Here is an 18,757-nt window from a genome sequence, read left to right on the forward strand (position 1 = left end):
GATTCCAGAACTCTCACTGTTAATCACTCTCTCACTAACATGAGGCATTTGGGAATGTAGAGGAGAGGGCAAAATTGAAAGAACCTAGTGACTTTATAAGTAGAAATTTACCAATTGTGGGTGAAATGGAAAAATGTTTATTTCATTGCTGGGTTGTTTTTTTTTTTTAAAGTACATTGAGCCGTGTTTGTTGTGGACTTACTCTCTGTGCCAGGCACTGTTAAGGCCTTTATTACATTATATCATTTAATTTTAACAACCCTACCAAAAAGGTACTGATCTTGCCATTTCACAGATGATAAACTAAGGCAAAATGTCCTACTTGGTGTCATGGAGATAGTAAGATGTGAATTTAAACTCACTTCTGACTCAGAGGCCTGTGTGCTTTTAACTGTCTCAGCCTCATGCTTGTTGATTGAGTAAGAGTGTCTTGTTGGTGTTCTTATGACTTTGTCTTCTTTCTCCAGTAATCTTGCTCAGAACACAAATTTAGTGCGATTAAACCTTTCTGGGTGTTCTGGAGTCTCTGAATCTGCCCTGAAGACTTTGCTGAGCAGCTGTTGCAGGTAGGAGAGATTTGAGATTTTGATTATAGAACTGTTGTTTCAAATATACAGTTATCTTTCACATCAGAATAGAATCGGGGAAAATTTTTAAGCTATTCCTAACTCTCCAAGCTCTTGATTTGGATAATGCAATGCCTTTTGCCCTCCAAACTTTCCATCCAAACTCAGAAGTCAAATCGATTAAGTTTCCAAAGGATACTTGTGTAGTGATCTCTTTTTTTTCTGTGACTATTAAAATACGGAAAATGTAGTAGTGTGTTTATCAACAATATGTACAAACAGTATCTGTTTATACCTGACTGTACGGTCAGGCGTTTTTCCCTGTGATATCTGTAGACCTAACTTAACAGTTTGGATTAAATTTGTTATTGCAAAATACACCATGAATTTGGGTGATTCCATTAAAAACATCTTTTATATTATGTAGTAATGTCAGTATATAAATAAGGTTACAGAGTTATAGAAATTAATAAGTGAGGGAGGGACATGGTTCACAGAATACCCAGTACTGTGTGTGTGTGTCTGTGTCTGTGTCTGTGTCCTTTTTAATATCCCTTGGTCTCTGTGCTAATAGCATTGTACTTATTTCTTCTTAATGATCTGTTGAAAGTAGATTGCCCTTGGATAAGAATGTTATCAGTGAGATAAAATGGTAGCCCTACATTTTCTCAGCAGTGCCAGGAATGGGATGTATAGTTTAATGGTTGGACTCTTTCTCTGAAGCCCTCATTTGCTCAGTTAGCAGAGGCCCAATAAGGTAAAGTGGGTTTTTGTAATGTCGGCATCTCTTTATTAGGAATCCCCGGTACAACCCAACAGTTTTTTAAAGCATCTCGGACGCTTGCTCATACTGTGTAGTTGTTTGCTAACAACCCGGGTGATTGAGAAAGAAAGCATAGAGACTGGAATTTTTCCATCTAGTCTTGCAATGAGGTTTGAGCAGGAGAGGAGAGCGCTTCCCTCTTCTTCCAGAAGGGGGCAGCATTCACTAAGCCCTTGGCTCACATCCCCTGGCAAGTTTCTGGAACACACTGGAAAAAGATGGGAGAAAGCAGTTTCAGGTGAGCGAATGTAGCTGCTTAGAGGAGCAGAGGTTCTGTGCAGAAAGTGGTAAGGAATAGACGGCTTTGTATACTCTTGGTTTGCAGCTTTAGGCGGTGCTACGTCGAGAACTCATTCTGGGTGACGGTTTCATGCTTTCCTTTATCACCCCTCTTGTGTGCAGATTGGATGAACTGAACCTCTCCTGGTGCTATGAATTCACTGAAAAGCATGTGCAGGTGGCTGTCGCACACGTATCAGAGACTGTCACCCAGCTGAATCTCAGCGGGTACCGAAAGAATCTGCAGAGATCGGGTAAGACCTGGGCTGCCGGCCCCTTAACCACAGCAGCCATGACAATAACAGCAGGTTTGATTTCTCGAGCATCTCCTAGGCGTGGTCTTCCATAAGTTGTCTCATTTAATCCAGCGCACGTGTTCCTATTCCTATTTTTCAGATGAGGTAGCAGCTGGCTGATCAGAAGGGTCATGTAAATGCCAACAGCTAGTGGGTAGCAGGGTTGGAATCCAGAATCTGAAAGTGGAAACCTTTATCCTTTAAAGCAATTTATGTTTAAGCAGAAGAAGTTCTCTTCATTAACTAAATTGTTAGGTAAAACCCGAACATAAAAATCGATCGGTGCAGCGTTTGATCAGTATTAAGCTGTGGTTCTCAACTGGGGACAATTTTGCCTGCAAGGGGACATTTGGCGAAGTCTGGAGACATTTTTGATTCTCACGGCTGCAGGGGTGTTACTGGCATCTAGTGGGTAGAAGCCGGGAATGCTGGTGAACAACGCACAGGACAGCAGAATAACACACCAAAAAGAATCTGGTCCTAAATGTCAGAAGCGCCAAGGTTGAAAAACCCTGTTTATAAACCCTCTTTCATATTTATAACTAACTCCTCTCAATTCAGTCTAAGAGGAAAATGAGGTTTTTTTGTTTTTTTTTTTTAAATCATCTCAGAACTCTCTAACTCCCAAATGCCAAATCCAATGGCCTCTTTCTTTTTTTTTTTTTAAATTAATTAATTAATTTATTTATTTATTTTTGGCTGTGTTGGGTCTTCATTTCTGTGCGAGGGCTTTCTCTAGTTGTGGCAAGCGGGGGCCACTCTTCATCGCGGTGTGCGGGCCTCTCACTATCGTGGCCTCTCGTTGCGGAGCACAGGCTCCAGATGCGCAGGCTCAGTAGTTGTGGCGCACGGGCTTAGTTGCTCCGTGGCATGTGGGATCTCCCAGACCAGGGCTCGAACCCGTGTCCCCTGCATTAGCAGGCAGACTCTCAACCACTGCGCCACCAGGGAAGCCCCGACAATGAGGTTTTTTAGACGAACACAGACATTTGAAATCAGGGGTAATGGGTGACAGTTAAAGTCCTTATAAGTCTCAACGTTCAGTTATGCTTTGTCTTATTTGTCTAATACTGACAGAATCTTAATTTGCAAAGATAAGTTTTTGCAAATGGCAAGGTTTTTTTAATTAAAGTGTAATTGATATATATTATATAAGTTACAGGTGTACAATAGAGTGATTCACAATTTTTAAAGGTTATACTACTTTTATAGTTATTATAAAATATTGGCTATATTCCCCATGTTGTACAATATATCCTTGTAGCTTATTTTATACCTAACAGTTTGTACCTCTTCATCCCCTACCCCTGTATTGCCCCTCGCCCCTCCTTCTCCCCCTGGTAGCCACTAGTTTGTTCTCTATATCTGTGAGTCTGCCTCTTTTTTGTTATATTCACTAGTCTGTTGTATTTTTTAGATTCTCATATAAGTGATAGCATACAGTAGTTATCTTTCTCTGTCTGACTTATTTCACTTAGCATTTTAACAGCTTCCCTTCGTGATCTCGGGCTGTGGGCTGCACAAAGCCTAGTTAAGCCAGCCACACACCTCAGCCCTACCCTTGTGTCTTGGTGGTGTCAGCTCATCTGAGTATAAGTGTTTTTATTTATTATAGTTTTTAATATACTTAAAAAGATTTGAACCAAACATTTGCATAATGTGTCTAACTGAAAAATGTTCTGTTCTACATTTTTTCCCTTTAAACACAATTTTAAATCTGGTTATAGTATTATCTAGTCATTCTCAAATATACCCAAAACATGTAAAAACACAAAAACAAATCAATAGTCCCGCTAATATTTTGCCAGTCTTTTTTCCTGTTAAAAGGTGTTTTTTTTAATGGGACATGGTGTATGGAATTCTTTGTAACACGTTTTTATTTCAAGTAACCCCATTTTAGTAGCTACACAAATGTCATTTTCAGTGGCTGTGTGATATTCCATCAGATATATTTGTGTTGCTTCATTCATAACTTATTCAGTTGATCTCGTTGTAATGAATGTTTAGAATCTTTGCAGTTTTTCCCTTTTATAAACAGCTTTGGTAGGGACAGAAGTGAACCTTTGAGTGCATTTCTAAGTGGAATTGCCAGCTCGGGGATTAGGTTCCGTTCTCAGGTTTTGGATAGTTCTTGCCAAGTTGCCTTCCAAGGATTTTAAACTCCCACCAGTGAGCATGCTCTTCACATTGAATCCCACCCCTGGTTCTTCCCTCTTCATCCCCAGGACAAGACAGTGCCCTATGTACATTTCTGCCCATATCTGAATTTCCCACTTCTTCATTGAGAGTTTTTCTGTAATGAACCAAGGTTCTGGGTGCAAGGTCGAGAAGCTCTGCTGTAGGCAGACTGCTGTAAATTGTGTCCAAGTTTGGCTTAAAACCCTTCTCTTTGTTCCTCCGAAAAAGAACAAATCGCCTTTTTACTGAGTTTTGGCAGGAAAAAGTTTTGGTAGTAAAATCCTGCTTGCTAGACACATTCAGGGCAAGGACAAAGATGCGGGGTAGAAGTTGAGGTGTTAGTTTCCTTAATTATACAATGGGAGTCAAAGATTTTTAAATGGATGTCTTTAGCAGTGGCACACACTATTTCATTGTTTAGATGGTAATACAGATTTTGTATTTTAGCTCCAAGACCGGTGCCAGACCTCCTGGGTTCAAGTACCCACTCTGCCATTTACTGGGGAGCCTTGAGCAAGTCTCTTAACCTTTCTGTTCCTCCATTTCTTCATCAATAAAATGGAGATAACAGAACCCACCTCTTAGAGTAAGGAATAAATGGGTTAATAGGTTTACAGGATGCTGAATTGTTCTTGGCACATAATGAGAGATCAGTAATGGTTGGCTGTTGATGTTTTCATTCTCTACCCAGATGAGCACCGAATGAGGTTTGGAGGACCTAGCTTTTGGTCTTGGATTTCCTTGGACTTCTCTAGCTAAAATTGTCTCTCTTTTAAAATGACAGGTTAGATTAGGTGGTTTCTAAGATCCCTTCTAACTCAAGTGAAATGAAGGAGACAGTGAAGAGGAATCTTGGCAGGGACTGCTGTTTACTAACTCTTCCTACCGAGCGAAGACCGCGGCTTCAACAAGGGCTGGAGACAGAGACTGACCAGTTTTATCACCCAAGGTTTCGTTCTTTCCCAGGTGGTGGCAAAATAAGGTTGTATCTGGTTGTGGATTTTGTGGGTGGCTGGCTGGCGAGATGATGGGTCACTGAAAATTGTGCTGTGCACTTCTTCATTTTCTAGTGACTAATGAGACAAATTTATTCCAATTTATTGAGCCCCTATAACGCATAAAGCCCTGTTCAGACATGGGAGGTGTGGCCTTGAACAGAACAGAGAAAGTCATCCTTGTGAAGCTTCCATTCTGGTGGGGAAGCCAGACAATCAACAAGGAATTAAATGTGATAAAAGGAGGTGAAAATGCAAGGAGGAAGAATTTAAAGCAGAGTGCTGAGGTAGAGTGTAGCAGGTAGGGGGCTCTTTTCAGATGGAATGGTCAAAGAGAAGGCCTCCTGGAGGAAGTGACACGAGCACAAACCTGAAGGAGTGAAGGAGTGAGCCATGTAGATACATAAGGAAAGAACATTCTAGAACTAAGGACCAGCAAGTGCCTTTGGAGGAAAGTCACACATGCTACTTTGTAATCAGAAAATGAATCAATAAATGTTATTTATTTTTTAAAATAGGCAAACTTTATTAATGTGTAAGGTTTTTTCCTCTCGGAATGGGAGCCAGTGAGGGGGGAGGCAGGGAGGACAGTGGTAGGAGCTGAGATAGCTGGGGGGTTCTCTCTAAGCCAAGGCAAAAGCTCTGTTTCCATTTTTTTCCTGAGTAAGATGGGAAGCCATTGGAGTGTTTTGAGCAAGAGTGAAATGATCTGACTCACCTTTGAAGTCTCCTTCCGGTGCTGTGCTGGGAAAAGGCTGCTGGAGACTAGGGTGGTAACATATGAGGAAGTAAGAAGTGATCCGAGAGCTTCCCTGGTGGCGCAGTGGTTGAGAATCTGCCTGCCAATGCAAGGGACACGGGTTCGAGCCCTGGTCTGGGAAGATCCCACATGCCACGGAGCAACTGGGCCCATGAGCCACAATTACTAAGCCTGCGCGTCTGGAGCCTGTGCTCCGCAACAAGAGAGGCCACGATAGTGAGAGGCCCGCGCACCGCGATGAAGAGTGGCCCCCGCTTGCCGCAACTAGAGAAAGCCCTCGCACAGAAACGAAGACCCAACGCAGCCAAAAATAAATAAAAAAACAAACAAACAAAAAAAAAACGGTGTGCTCCTATTTAAAAAAAAAAATTCAGGGCCTCTTGCTAAGGAATTTAAAAAAAAAAAAGAAGTGATCCGACTTCAGACACAGTTTGAAAGCCGACCTAACAGGATTTGGTAACAGATTGGATGTGGGATATGAGGAAACAGTCAAGTACGACTCCCAGGGTTTTGGCTACAGCAACTGGATTGGTGAAGTTCCCACTTACTAAGATGGGGAAGACTTTAGGGAAGGAGCAGACTGAGAGGAGAAATCAAGCGTTTGGTTTTAGGCATAAATTTGAGATGCTTATCACATAGCCCAGTGGGCGTGTTGGCTGTGTTGAAAATGCAAGTCTAGGATTCAGGGGAGGGGATGGGACTGAAGATGTAGCTGTGAGAAGGGAAAAAAAAAACAAAAACCCTCAAACATTAATAAAATTTGTCTCTTTTTCAAAGTAAATAACACTGATTCATTTTCTGATTACAAAGTAACGCATGTGACTTTCTTCCAAATTCTGAAAAGTTATCTCTGATCCTACCATCATTGGTGACTGTAGTTAACATTTGGATTATTTTATTCCAGCCTTCCAACCCGCAACCCCCTTTCTTTCTGTGTGTGTTTGTGCGTAAATATGAGTTTGTGTGTTTTAACTAAATTGAGATTATAATGCATTATATATATTTTGTTTTGTTTTCACTATACAACATATCCTGAATATTTTTTCATGTCACAAAATGTTATTAAAAAGCTTTTTAATAGCTGCTATTAGCAGTGTGTTCCATAGATCGGATGCAGGTTAACCTATTAAAGTAATCAGGGGGAGGGGCTTTTGTAACTGTCACTACAATGAATATCTTAATGCATATCTCTAATTATTTTTCTAAAAGTGGAATTACTGAGCCAAAGAGCTAAATGTGTAATGCCCTGAACACTTGTTTTAAAAAAGATCAGTTCACTTAAAAAAAAAATCAGGTCTTCTGAAAGGCTGCATAAAATTAAATATCCACTTTTAGTATATGAGGGACCTGCTTTATGAGAGTTCATCAATTCTGGGCATTATAATAGGATTTGTTTTTCATTTGATGGCAGAAAAGCAATATTTTAATTTTATTTTGCCTTTCTTGCTCCATTTTTATTATGTCTATATTTTGCAAAGTATCTGTTTATGTTCTTTGCCCATTTTTTTTTAATACTCTTTATATAATGACCATTAACTCTGTTGGAAACATTTATTCTCAGTTTTCTGATATCTCTTTAATTCTGCTTGTGTTCTGTTTTGCTTTAACATGGTAGAGTTTTTTAAAAATGTATGTAGCAGGGGACTTCCCTCGTGGTCCAGTGGTTAAGACTCTGCACTTCCAATGCAGGGGGCCAGGTTGGATTCCTGGTCAGGGAACCAAGATCCCACACACTGCAACTAAGCCCGTGCGCCGCAACTACTGAAGCCTGCGTGCTGTAGAGCCTGCACGCCGCAACTAGAGGAGCCCACGTGCCTCAATGAAGACCCAGCACAACCAAAATAAATAAATAAAAATTAAAAAAAAAAATTTATTTAGTAAATTATCAGTGTTCCCTTTATGTTTTACTTTATGTTTAGAAACTCCTTACCTATCCCAAGATGCAATGAATAATTATTCATTTTGCATTTGGAAGTTTTTAACATATGTGGAATTTATTTGGATATTTTATTTGAGCTGGAGAAGTAAGTTTTTTTCCAGTTGTGGTAGCCATATTATTTTTTAATAATCCATGATCTCCCCCACTGATTTTGAGTGCTACCTTTACGATATGTTGTTTGTTTATATATTGTGCTGTTTGGTTTTGCTTTTTGCTATTGTGAATAGGACTTGTTTTTCCCTATTTCCAGCCAGCTATTGCTGACACATAGATAAGCTAAGGAGTTTGTTTTCCAGTCATTTTACACAGTTAGTTCTCTTACTGTGTATTTCCAGTAGTTTTTCAGATGATTCTCTTGGATTTTCCAGGTAGAAAGTCTTATATGCCAAGATGATAATTTTGTTTTTTGTCTCTAACAGTGAGTGACTCTAATTGCACCATTCTGAATTTCCAGCACAATGTGAAATGAAGTATTGACAGCAGGGATCCTTGTCTGATTCCTCATTTGATAGTGACCATCATTTTTTTTCTAGATGTCTCTACCTTAGTTGGAAGATGTCCCAGTCTTGTCCACCTAGACTTAAGGTATGTTTTTATTTAAGACAAAAAATTTTTTAAAAAATGAAAATTCATGATTGCTCACTGAATGAAGAAAGGATCTTAATATGTTGAATTGAAGGAACTAAGCGATAGACTATTCCTGTCTTCTCCATCTGGGATTGATGGCTAGATTTTGAATTTTTCCTTCTGTTACAGCGATAGTGTCATGCTGAAAAGTGACTGCTTTCCGGAATTTTTCCAGCTCAACTACCTCCAACACCTATCACTCAGTCGGTGCTATGACATAATACCTGAAACTTTACTGTAAGTACTTTTGTTTTCTAAAGCAAGCAGAGGGCAGGGACCAAAAGAGATGTCACTTGGTGGTAAAATCCATTATTAACAGCAGATGTTTAAAACTTACTTAAACATCAAATTAGTGTACCACACACTGGTTAGGAAAGACTAGCAAAATAGAAAAACCAAGGCAAAATTTTTTGCTGAAAATGTCTAGTAGAGTTGAGTGGATTGAGGTAGTTTACTAAACATTTATTTAGCTGTGAGCGAGTTTAAATATTAGAATACTGTACTAGTACTTGTGGAGAACTTAACAAAAGCAGGAGAAGATAGCCTTTACTCCCAGGAAGCTCAGGTTATATGACGGGGTAGGCAGACCCAGTGTGTGTGCGTGTGTGCATGCGTGAGTGTGTGTGTTTCCGAAACTTTTCAAGTCTACTAGAGTTGATTCCAAAAACTTTCATGTGAGCTTAGAGGAAAAATTCTGTAATCTTCTAGTGGCGTCTGTCCTGGATGGTCAAGGAATGAAAAAAAAAAAAACAATTTAAGTAGTAGGTATTGTAAGAGTGATGCTTTCTTTGAAAAGGGGGGAGATTGAGATCCAGAAGAGTAAAGTAACTTACCCAAAGCTGAATAGTGAGTTACTGGCTGAGCTGGGTCTGCATTCCAGGTCTCCTGGGCACGTGCAAAGTAGTCTGTATCTAATCTGGTAGCTGTTACAGGGATTAATTTTGTCCCTGCTCAGCAACTTCCACAAAATCAAGGCAGTGCAAACAAAAACAGAATCGGGTCCATCTTCCTTTTAAGAAGTGCTATACCGAAGTCATCCTGGAAATAACATCATCTCTTTAGTTTTAAGAAGTTTTCCTATATTTCAAAGGGCTGGAAAATTCTTCCCTGGTTCAAATATAAGTGTATAGCAGTTTTATTAAAAACCTCAAGAAGTCAGTATCTTGGATTTGGCCTGGTGCCCTTCTTTCTCATTCCAACCAGTATGCCCTGAATTAGGCTGCTGACCTCATTTAAACTCACTATCCATATGAAGGTAATCAAGCTTCTGGTTCCTACCAAAGAAAGGTGGTGAGTTTGAACACAGAATTTATGTAGTTCTCAAATTACTGGTTTGGATCTTGTAAGTTAGTTTCAAGAATTAATGAATATAGCAGCACTGTTTACAGTAGCCAAGACATGGAAGCAACTTAAATGTCCATCAACAGATGAATGGATAAAGAAGATGTGATATATATATATATATATATATATATATATATATATATATATATATATATATATATACACACACACACACATATACATACAATGGAATATTACTCAGCTGTAAAAATGAATGAAATAATGCCATTTGCGGCAACATGGATAGACCTAAAGATTATCATACTAAGTAAAGTAAATCAGACAGAAAAAGGAAAATGTCATGTGATATCATTTATATGTGGAATCTACAAAAATGATACAAGTGAACTTATCTACAGAACAGAAATAGACTCACAGACATTGAAAACAAATTTATGGTTATCAAAGGGGAAAGGGCAGCAGTGGGGAGAGATAAATTAGGAGTTTGGGATTAACAGATACACACCACTATATATAAAATAGATAAACAACAAGGACCTATATTCAGTATCTTGTAATATAGCACAAGGAACTATATTCAATATCTTGTAATAACCTATAATGGAAAAGAATCTGAAAAAGAATATATGTATACATATACATAACTGAGTCACTTTGCTCTACACCAACACAACATTGTAAATCAACTATACTTCAATTTTTAAAAAATAATTTTTTTAAAAAAAAGGAATTAATGAATAAATCAGATACTTCACTTACATAGAGTTAACTAGTAGAATTAGGGAATCTGGTAATTACATTTTTTAATAAATAACTATAATTAATCTTGGGGCTCAGGGTCTGAGCAGGTATCTCATTTGGGAAAGCACTGCCTAAAAGGAATGCTAGTATTTAGTTTCAGGGCTCTCAGATGTTGGAGTCTCAATTCATATGCATGGAACTCTTATTAAAATCTCCTGCCACTTGAATTTTCTAGCATCCAGAACTCCTAGGAGCCTGCAGTGTCCACCCAAAGAGGTTTCTCTGTCAACCATTCTTTCCCGTCCTTGCTATCTAGGCTTCAGCTTCATTGCCTGTGCAGCGCCCTGGAGTGCAGTGATCATTCTTTTTTGGTTGCTTTTCTCAAGAGAATCTATCCACATGTCTTACTTTTGTTCTTTCTCTCCAGAGAGAAGGAAGCTAAGCAGAGAATACCCAGATGCTTTCTCTTGAGCAGAGGCTAAGGGGAGGCTGTGAGCCTTCACATATTTTTTATCCAGTGGGGTGATAATGCTTGCATAGTAATATCTGCAGGCAGTGTGAATTGATGGTTCAGAGCGTGGGCCTGAAGTCACAGACCTAGGTGTGAACCCTCACAGCTTTGTTGTAACTGATTTGTCTAAATATTGTCTCGAAATAAGGGAAACAGGGGCATCAGGAGTTTAGTGACAAGCCAGACCACCAGAATAGAGTGAGAACAGACAGAAGAAAGATGCTGTCCTTGAACTTTAAGGTAAAAGAGTATGTCTCTTAAGACATTATGTAGATAGTATACTGGTTTACCTTGTGAATCCATTAAGATGAGTTTGCTAGTACCCTATCCTTAAAAGTTTCTCCAGATAAAATGTCTTGCTCTCCAATTTCAGTCATTCTGCCGGCTGATGTCTGTGAAATGCTTAGTAAGAATTCTAGGATCCTCAACAATAATTTCCAGAAAGTCATTTGTGCTAAAGAATTTTCATTTCTTATCTCAGAAGTGGGAAAATAAAATTTGAGTGTGTTTCTTCTGTAATGATAATGCTTTAAAATACTTGGGAAACTATAGGTTTTTTGTCTGCAGGACATACCCTCATTGTATTTATTCCCTTACTCCTTAATTGGTCTGATTTCCTTATATCCAAAAGTCCTTCTAATTATTCTGTATTTCTCATTCAAGTAAGAAATCCAAGCTGGAGATAGTAAAGTGATCTGAGATTAGGAGAGACTAAATAATAACTCCTGTAGGAGAATTTGTAGTTGAGGAATTTAAGATTTTATAAGGAAAATGGGATTATGTAGATGAGGTAAGCAGTGAACCTGTGAAAGGGTTTATAAATACCTTTTGTTTTACTAACTAGAGACACTTTAAGACATCAGTGTCATTTTATACTTCTTAAGTTAGAAATCATGGCTCTTAAACTATTCATACCGATTTACTCTCCCTTCGTTGGCTTTTCAGTCTCTTACCTTGTAGTTTCAAAGAGATAACTTGCATATGTGGTCTGCTGTGTTGTAGGTGATACACATACAAGAGGCTTTTTGTTGTTGTTGTTTGTTTTTTGGTTCTCCTTAAAATTTTAGAGACTTTCTGGTTTTTCGACTTGGGAATGATCGTTCGTCCACCATCCCATCTTACACCGCTCACTTCTTACTCACAGGTAAACACCTGAGTGTCTTCTAAGTGTCTGGTGTAATTTCCTTCCTCACCAAGCTCTTTTGAAGTGCTGTTGCAAGAACATTTCCTCTTCTATCATCTGCCATCCCTCCTCACTCCCACCTATAGTTTCTTCTTTTAAATACTATCCACTGCAGAATGTCTTACAATTTGGCTGATCTGGAGATCGCAGAACCCGAATTCTCATGGCTATGACAAAGTTCTCGTATTCAGATTTCACATAAGAGGGATTTAAGTTTGGGGCAGGATTGCTATCATCTTCAGTGATAATAAGTATAAACACCTATGTATACTGACCTTTCTTTACACTCCTGTTTCTTTTTTTTCTTTTTTTTAAAATAAGTTTATTTGTTTTATTTTTGGCTGCGTTGGGTCTTCATTGCTGTGCGTGGGTTTTCTCTAGTTGCGGCGAGCGGGGTCTACTCTTCGTTGCGGTGCGTGGGCTTCTCATTGCGGTGGCTTCTCTTGTTGCGAAGCACAAGCTCTAGGCGCTCAGGCTTCAGGGGTTGTGGCTCGTGGGCTCAGTAGTTGTGGCTTGCGTGCTGTAGAGCGCCAGGCTCAGTAGTTGTGGTGCACGGGCTTAGTTGCTCCGCAGCATGTGGGATCTTCCCGGACCAGGGCTCGAACCCGCATCCCCTGCCTTGGCAGGCGGATTCCTAACCACTGTGCCGCCAGGGAAGCCCCGTGCACTCCTGTTTCTGTTCCAGAGATTAGCTTACTTTACGAACAACAACAGTTTGTTCTCGCTGACTTTCTTTTCGGTCTGTTGTGATCTCTGGATCTTACCGGCCCCTTAGGAACACCAAGCATATTTATTTTACTTGGATAGTACTTTTATTTTCTAAATTACCCTTCCTCTTGTTTTCAGCTAATTTATATAAACACCTATGGGGTTTAAAACACTTTCTTGAATGTAGAATAAATACGCTTAGAGGGGGAGTGGGAAGAGTGGGAGAGCAGGTTTAGCAATGAAGGGCCTAAGGCCAACAGAATGGTTTGAGTTCTGTAAACATGAGGGAGGTATCAAAGATTTTTGAGCATGGCAAGGACATAGTCTGAGCTAGGCTTTACGAAGATGCCTTGGTCATTGGTATATACACTAAGCTGAAAGGAAGAAAGATTGGAGGCAAGATGACAGTTATTATCAGGAAGGTTTATTTTTTTCAGTAATTATTGGCAATATGAAAATACAACGGATGCTTCTAATTCTAGGTGATTGATGTGCTCATCGATCTGCAGTGGGATTTTGTTGAAACTCCAAACTAAATATTCCCTTTCCTGAGACTTTGTACTGTGTGTTCCAACCTGGCGCACATACAGATCGGAGAGATGAATTTCTAAGCACACAGACCTGGGTTGAAAAAAAAAGAATCATTACCAAAGAGTATTTACTTTGGGAAAACAGGCTCCCTTTTTTGTGGAACAGGATTTCACTCTTGACGAGAGTTGTGTTTCACTTAATGTGAAATACCTAGGAAGAAGACTGCGATACATGTGACAGAAAAAAAAAATGGTGATACGTAGAGAAGTAAGATGTCTACTGTCTCTATCTGCACCCAACACATAACCTTAAAATATCGTCGTGAAGTCACTGTTAGGTTTCATCACGTGTAATGGACCTGTTGAGTATTAACCATTATTTAGAAGTTATCGGCTCTGCTCACATCTCCTTTTGAGAGGGCGAGCCTAGTTCAAATAAAGGTCAAGTCCATATCCTTAAGTTGCATGTAACCTTTGGTGACTCCATCTGATGCCACAGTAAAACATTTACTTTTACCACCACTAGCTTGCTGGCTTCTCCTCACAACACGGTGACACTTTTCAGTCTAAACCAAGAATGGAGAAAGGAAGAAAATATGGTTGGACTTTAAATAAACCTTAGAGTTTTCCGGTTATTAGAAATTCAACAAAACGCACTTGTGTGTTTCCTTACGCTGTGTTGCCCAAGCTGTGGACTGTGCTTTGTGGTTTGATTCACCTGTACAATTTTCTCAAATCACTGATTGCAAATTTTGCCTTCAGTTTGCATTTTGTAAAATATAATACAAATTGTAAAAAGTGGGTCATGTTACTCTAGGGGAACAGTTACCATAGATACTGCTACTCTGAAAGTCTCTCTCTTCCTTTCCAGTGAACTTGGAGAAATTCCCACACTAAAAACACTACAAGTCTTTGGAATCGTGCCAGACAGTACCCTTCAACTATTAAAGGAAGCCCTTCCTCATCTACAAATTAATTGTTCCCCTTTCACCACCATCGCCAGGCCAACCACTGGCAACAAAAAGAACCAGGAGATATGGGGCATCAGATGCCGACTGACACTGCAGAAGCCCAGTTGTCTATGAAGTATCTATTGCAGGATGGTGTCTCCTCTTTTCTTTGAACAGGGAAAGTAGGCAGGAAGCCCAGTTGTGGAGAGCTCAGCTATTTTTATTCTTGGTTTTCTCTTGCCTTCATTCTACAAGTATATTAGAGAACCGTTGGAGAGAGAAAACTATGAAGTGTTGCTTTTGAAAAATGACTATGAAAGCTTTTATCACTGCTATATCCTTAAGAGCCTAAGCTGTATGCCTTTTGAAATTTTAGGAGAGTGAGCCTATAATTTCAAGATACCCTAAAGAGCAAAATTTGAGCCACCTCTGCCAAGTGCCCTTCTTATTAAATCTATTTAGAATCAAGCTTAAAAATCACCACCAGCAAATCATTTTCATAGCCTATATGGCAACTGAACTTTCTTCTATTTAATTTTTCAGTACTGCTTTATAAGACGTAGGTTGCAAAAAATAATAAGCTATTTGTAGTGTAAGCTGAACAGAATGAGAATCATAGATTTGTGGCAGTCTGCTGAGGATAGAAAGAAAAATACACATTTCAACTTGGCCTTTAGATTTGCAATTAGGTATATGGAAACAAATAGCCCCGGGTCATTCACCTTAAAACCTAAATAAAAAAACAACCGGCCAACCAGAAGTATAGAATTGGTTAGAATTTACAGGCTCGAGAGGCAATTTTCTATGACAGGTTAACCCGGGGGATCCTCTAATGCACATTAATGAAGTCTCCTTTATGTACTGTGTTCCCAGCATTCTAAATTAGCTGGGGAAATTTAATTGTGGACTTCTGACTTTATGATCAAATTATGTTAACATAGGTTCTTTAGCTTTAAAGTGACTTGCTTTGTTTTAGAAAGGTGGTAGGAACCAGTCAGTCTCTAATTCTTAAAATGGATGGAATGCTGAACTGAGGTTACCTGTTGTTTTCCTTTATCACTGAGGTTCTTGAAGTTATTTTTGTATTACTCTGGAATCAAGTATTTTAAATTATCCTTTTTTTGTTTTAAATGGCCTCCCACAATGATTGAAACAACCCATTTTATAAGGTTACTGGACCTAGAGTTCCCTAAGAAGAACCTTGTTCCTTTCAATCAGAAATACACAGTAGAAGCACGTGTATGTTCCACGCAGTTTCAGAGCAGTTAGCACAGCTGGCACCTGCATAAAAGTTAAGGCTCAGGAGCTGAACCTTTTGATGGCATCAGTGATTTTTTTTTTTTTTTTAATGATACATGGAAGCAAAAGGATTAAATTCTACTTTAAAAAACACAAAACACTAATTTCTTATTTAAATTGATGACCTCCCCATATGTTCAAAATGGAACAAAAAGCCCAAACTCATCATTTCTATTAAAATTGCTTTTTCTAAATCAGATTTTTCAAATGTTAGAAACAATGGTATGAAGTGCCCTTATCTGCTCAGACCTAAGGAAGAACATTTTAAAGTAGTGTTATACAGGAAATGATTAGGTTTCAATTCCATAGTAGTTGAAAAGTGCTAAATACTACTTGAAATTATTGTTTACAGATTAGTGACAAGGGCTGGAGGTAGGATCTGGTTGGCCTCTGACTTCCGGATGCCCTCAAACATACAGTACTTCCAAACTCAAGTCCAGCCGTAAGCTACTTTGCTAACATGTCAGAGTAATCTGTATTTTTGTATGGGATTTCTACTTTTATAGACTTGTTTTAAAATAAAACACATTTTTATAAAAATGAATACTTCAGCTAAGTTGTATTCCTTCTTTCTTTCTCTTTCTTACGTACTCTGGTTAAAATGAACATTTGGTATGGTGTGGGATTTGTCTCAGCCCTCTGAATAAGGCACTTTAAAACAAGCCCTAGGGCTTCCCTGGTGGCGCAGTGGTTAAGAATCCACCTGCCAATTCAGGGTACACAGGTTCGAGCCCTGGTCCGGGAAGATCCCACATGCCACGGAGCAACTAAGCCCGTGTGCCACAACTACTGAGCCTGTGCTCTAGAGCCCGCGAGCCACAACTACTGAGCCCACACGCCTAGAGCCCGTGCTCCGCAACAAGAGAAGCCACCGCTATGAGAAGCCTGCGCACCACAACGAAGAGTAGCCCCCGCTCGCCGCAACTAGAGAAAGCCCGCGCACAGCAAAGAAGACCCAACACAGCCAAAAACCTAAAAAAACAAAACAAGTTCCGTTTTTTAAAAAAATGAAAAATTAAGCCCTAACGTGGTCCCTTTTTGCCTCATCTACTTCATGTGTTGTCAAATTAAAATGTTTATAATTCTTTGACAAGGGGCTGAATACAGGCTGTTATGGTTAAAGTGCCTCTCAAAGTATTAACATGTTTATAAAACATTTGAGATTTAAGTGATAAATATGATAAGTATTATCAATAAAAGTCAGCTAGTAGCACTTTTTAAATACAGACTTGATCAGCTTATACTGTGTATTTTACTCTCATTAGGAAACTATTTGAATAGTTCACCCTATACCCAGAGATCTTCTAGGAATTAATTCCTTTTGAACGCGTCCATTCAAATGGTAGAACGGTGATTCTTCCTAATTATTACCCAGTTTTGCTTCTTTTTTGATATTATCAGTACTATGTTTCCTTTTTTTGTTTTTAATTATAAAAAATGTCAAATGCAAAAGGTAGAGAAGATGATGAACCTCATTATCCACTTTCAAAGGTCATTAACTCATGGCCAATCTCATTTCATCCATCATCTCATCCATCTCCCCCACCCCACACGTACCACACTTAGGCTCACAGATTATTTTGATGCAAAACCCAGAACTCTGACATCATAAATAGTTCAGTATCTACCTCTAAAAGATACCCTCCTGAATTAATTCTGAAACATTAAATACGGAGATGGTGTTGAAAGTTCCCTAGCTGTTGGAAGTGTTTTCTTACATGGGTTTGTTTTGATCAGGCTCCAAACATGGTTCATGCATTGCATTTGGTTGACATTGACATTTCCTCAAGTCTCTTAATCTTAGAGTTCCCCTTCTTTATTATCCTTACAATTTATTTATTGAAGAAACTAGGTTTTTTTGTCCAGTGTTCCACATTCTGGATTTTGCAGATGTGATCAATCCCTGGAATAATGTTCAACAGGTTAATCTGTCCCCTATTTCCATAAACTGGTAGTTAGATCTAGCAGCAAAAGGCTCCTAACCAAGAGTGATTTTGCTACCCGAGAGACATTTGGTAACATCTGAAAACAGTTTTGGTTGTCGCAAGTAGAGAGGCGCTACTGGCGTCTAGCACTTGTATACCAAGGATGCTGCTAATCATCCTACAGTATCTAGGACAGCTCCCACAATAAAGAATGATCTGATCCAAAACCTCAAGTGTCAGTGTTGAGAGACCCTGATCTAGAGGCTTTGCCTATCAATGTTTTTTGTTTTAGCAAGGAGATACTTGATAGGTAGTATTAGTCTTCCTTCAAGAGGCACATAACATCTGGCTGTCATTCTTTTTATGATATTAACATCTGCCTATGGCCCTTGATTTTTCTCCTATACCCTAGCCGCAAGTTCCCAAGATATTATGTAAAGTCTGGCCAAATGCAAAATTTTTATTTCTGGGTAACGTGACTTATGTACCTTCTATCATGGTGAACTCAATTACAATCCAACATTGACTAACAATGTACAATGTAGAGGACGGGGGAGGTACAGGCATGAGGAAAGGCACTAAGTAGTCCAGGAAAACTAGAAAGAAACACCTTTCCACTGGCTACCCTAACCTTGGAATAAACAAAAAGGCAACCTCCTCTCTCCCATCCCCACCTGGCCTAATGTCCCAGGAAGTCAAAAAGCTCTTTTCACCAAGAGGTTAGCTCCTTACAATACAGGTTGAAGCCCTAAAGCCTATACTAAACTTATTTTATGGATTTGTTTTCTTTAATATTTATTTTTACTTTTTAGTGAATCTAAATATCAAAATGCTGATATTTTGGTATTCCTTAAGCCAAATATCAAAACATCTACCTTGCATATTTGAGCATTAAGATCACTATATTTTAAGGTCTTCAGATGGCAGGGGCTGTGATTGATGAGAGACAGTAAGGCAGGCTTTTTCCATAGCCATACATTTTAAAATTAATAGGCACACTGGAATGTATCATATCCCAACCATTACCATGCATTTATATTGTCTTTTAAGCAAAAACTGGCCATAGTCATTTACATTGGCTTTTTAAAAAGTTTTATTTTTTATACAGCAGGTTCTCATTGGTTATCTGTTTTATACATATT

At 39.0% G+C, this 18,757-nt stretch overlaps 1 protein-coding gene across 3 annotated transcripts in view; it reads left to right on the forward strand.

Moving 5' to 3' along the window:
* The window catches only part of SKP2 (S-phase kinase associated protein 2), a 33,632-nt gene extending 17,443 nt beyond the window's left edge, over nucleotides 1-16,189 (forward strand). For 2 of the 3 annotated variants that reach the window (XM_068535236.1, XM_068535238.1), the window contains 5 exons: nucleotides 468-566; nucleotides 1,792-1,922; nucleotides 8,370-8,421; nucleotides 8,593-8,700; nucleotides 14,313-16,189. In XM_068535236.1, coding sequence (XP_068391337.1) covers nucleotides 468-566; nucleotides 1,792-1,922; nucleotides 8,370-8,421; nucleotides 8,593-8,700; nucleotides 14,313-14,526 — 604 coding nt within the window. In that variant the 3' untranslated portion in view covers nucleotides 14,527-16,189. The remainder of the gene's footprint in view (nucleotides 1-467; nucleotides 567-1,791; nucleotides 1,923-8,369; nucleotides 8,422-8,592; nucleotides 8,701-14,312) is intronic. The other variant, XM_068535237.1, reaches the window with a different exon arrangement.
* Nucleotides 16,190-18,757: the final 2,568 nt, after the last annotated feature.

Source organism: Eschrichtius robustus, chromosome 2 (assembly GCF_028021215.1).
Source record: "Eschrichtius robustus isolate mEscRob2 chromosome 2, mEscRob2.pri, whole genome shotgun sequence".
NCBI lineage: Eukaryota > Metazoa > Chordata > Mammalia > Artiodactyla > Eschrichtiidae > Eschrichtius > Eschrichtius robustus.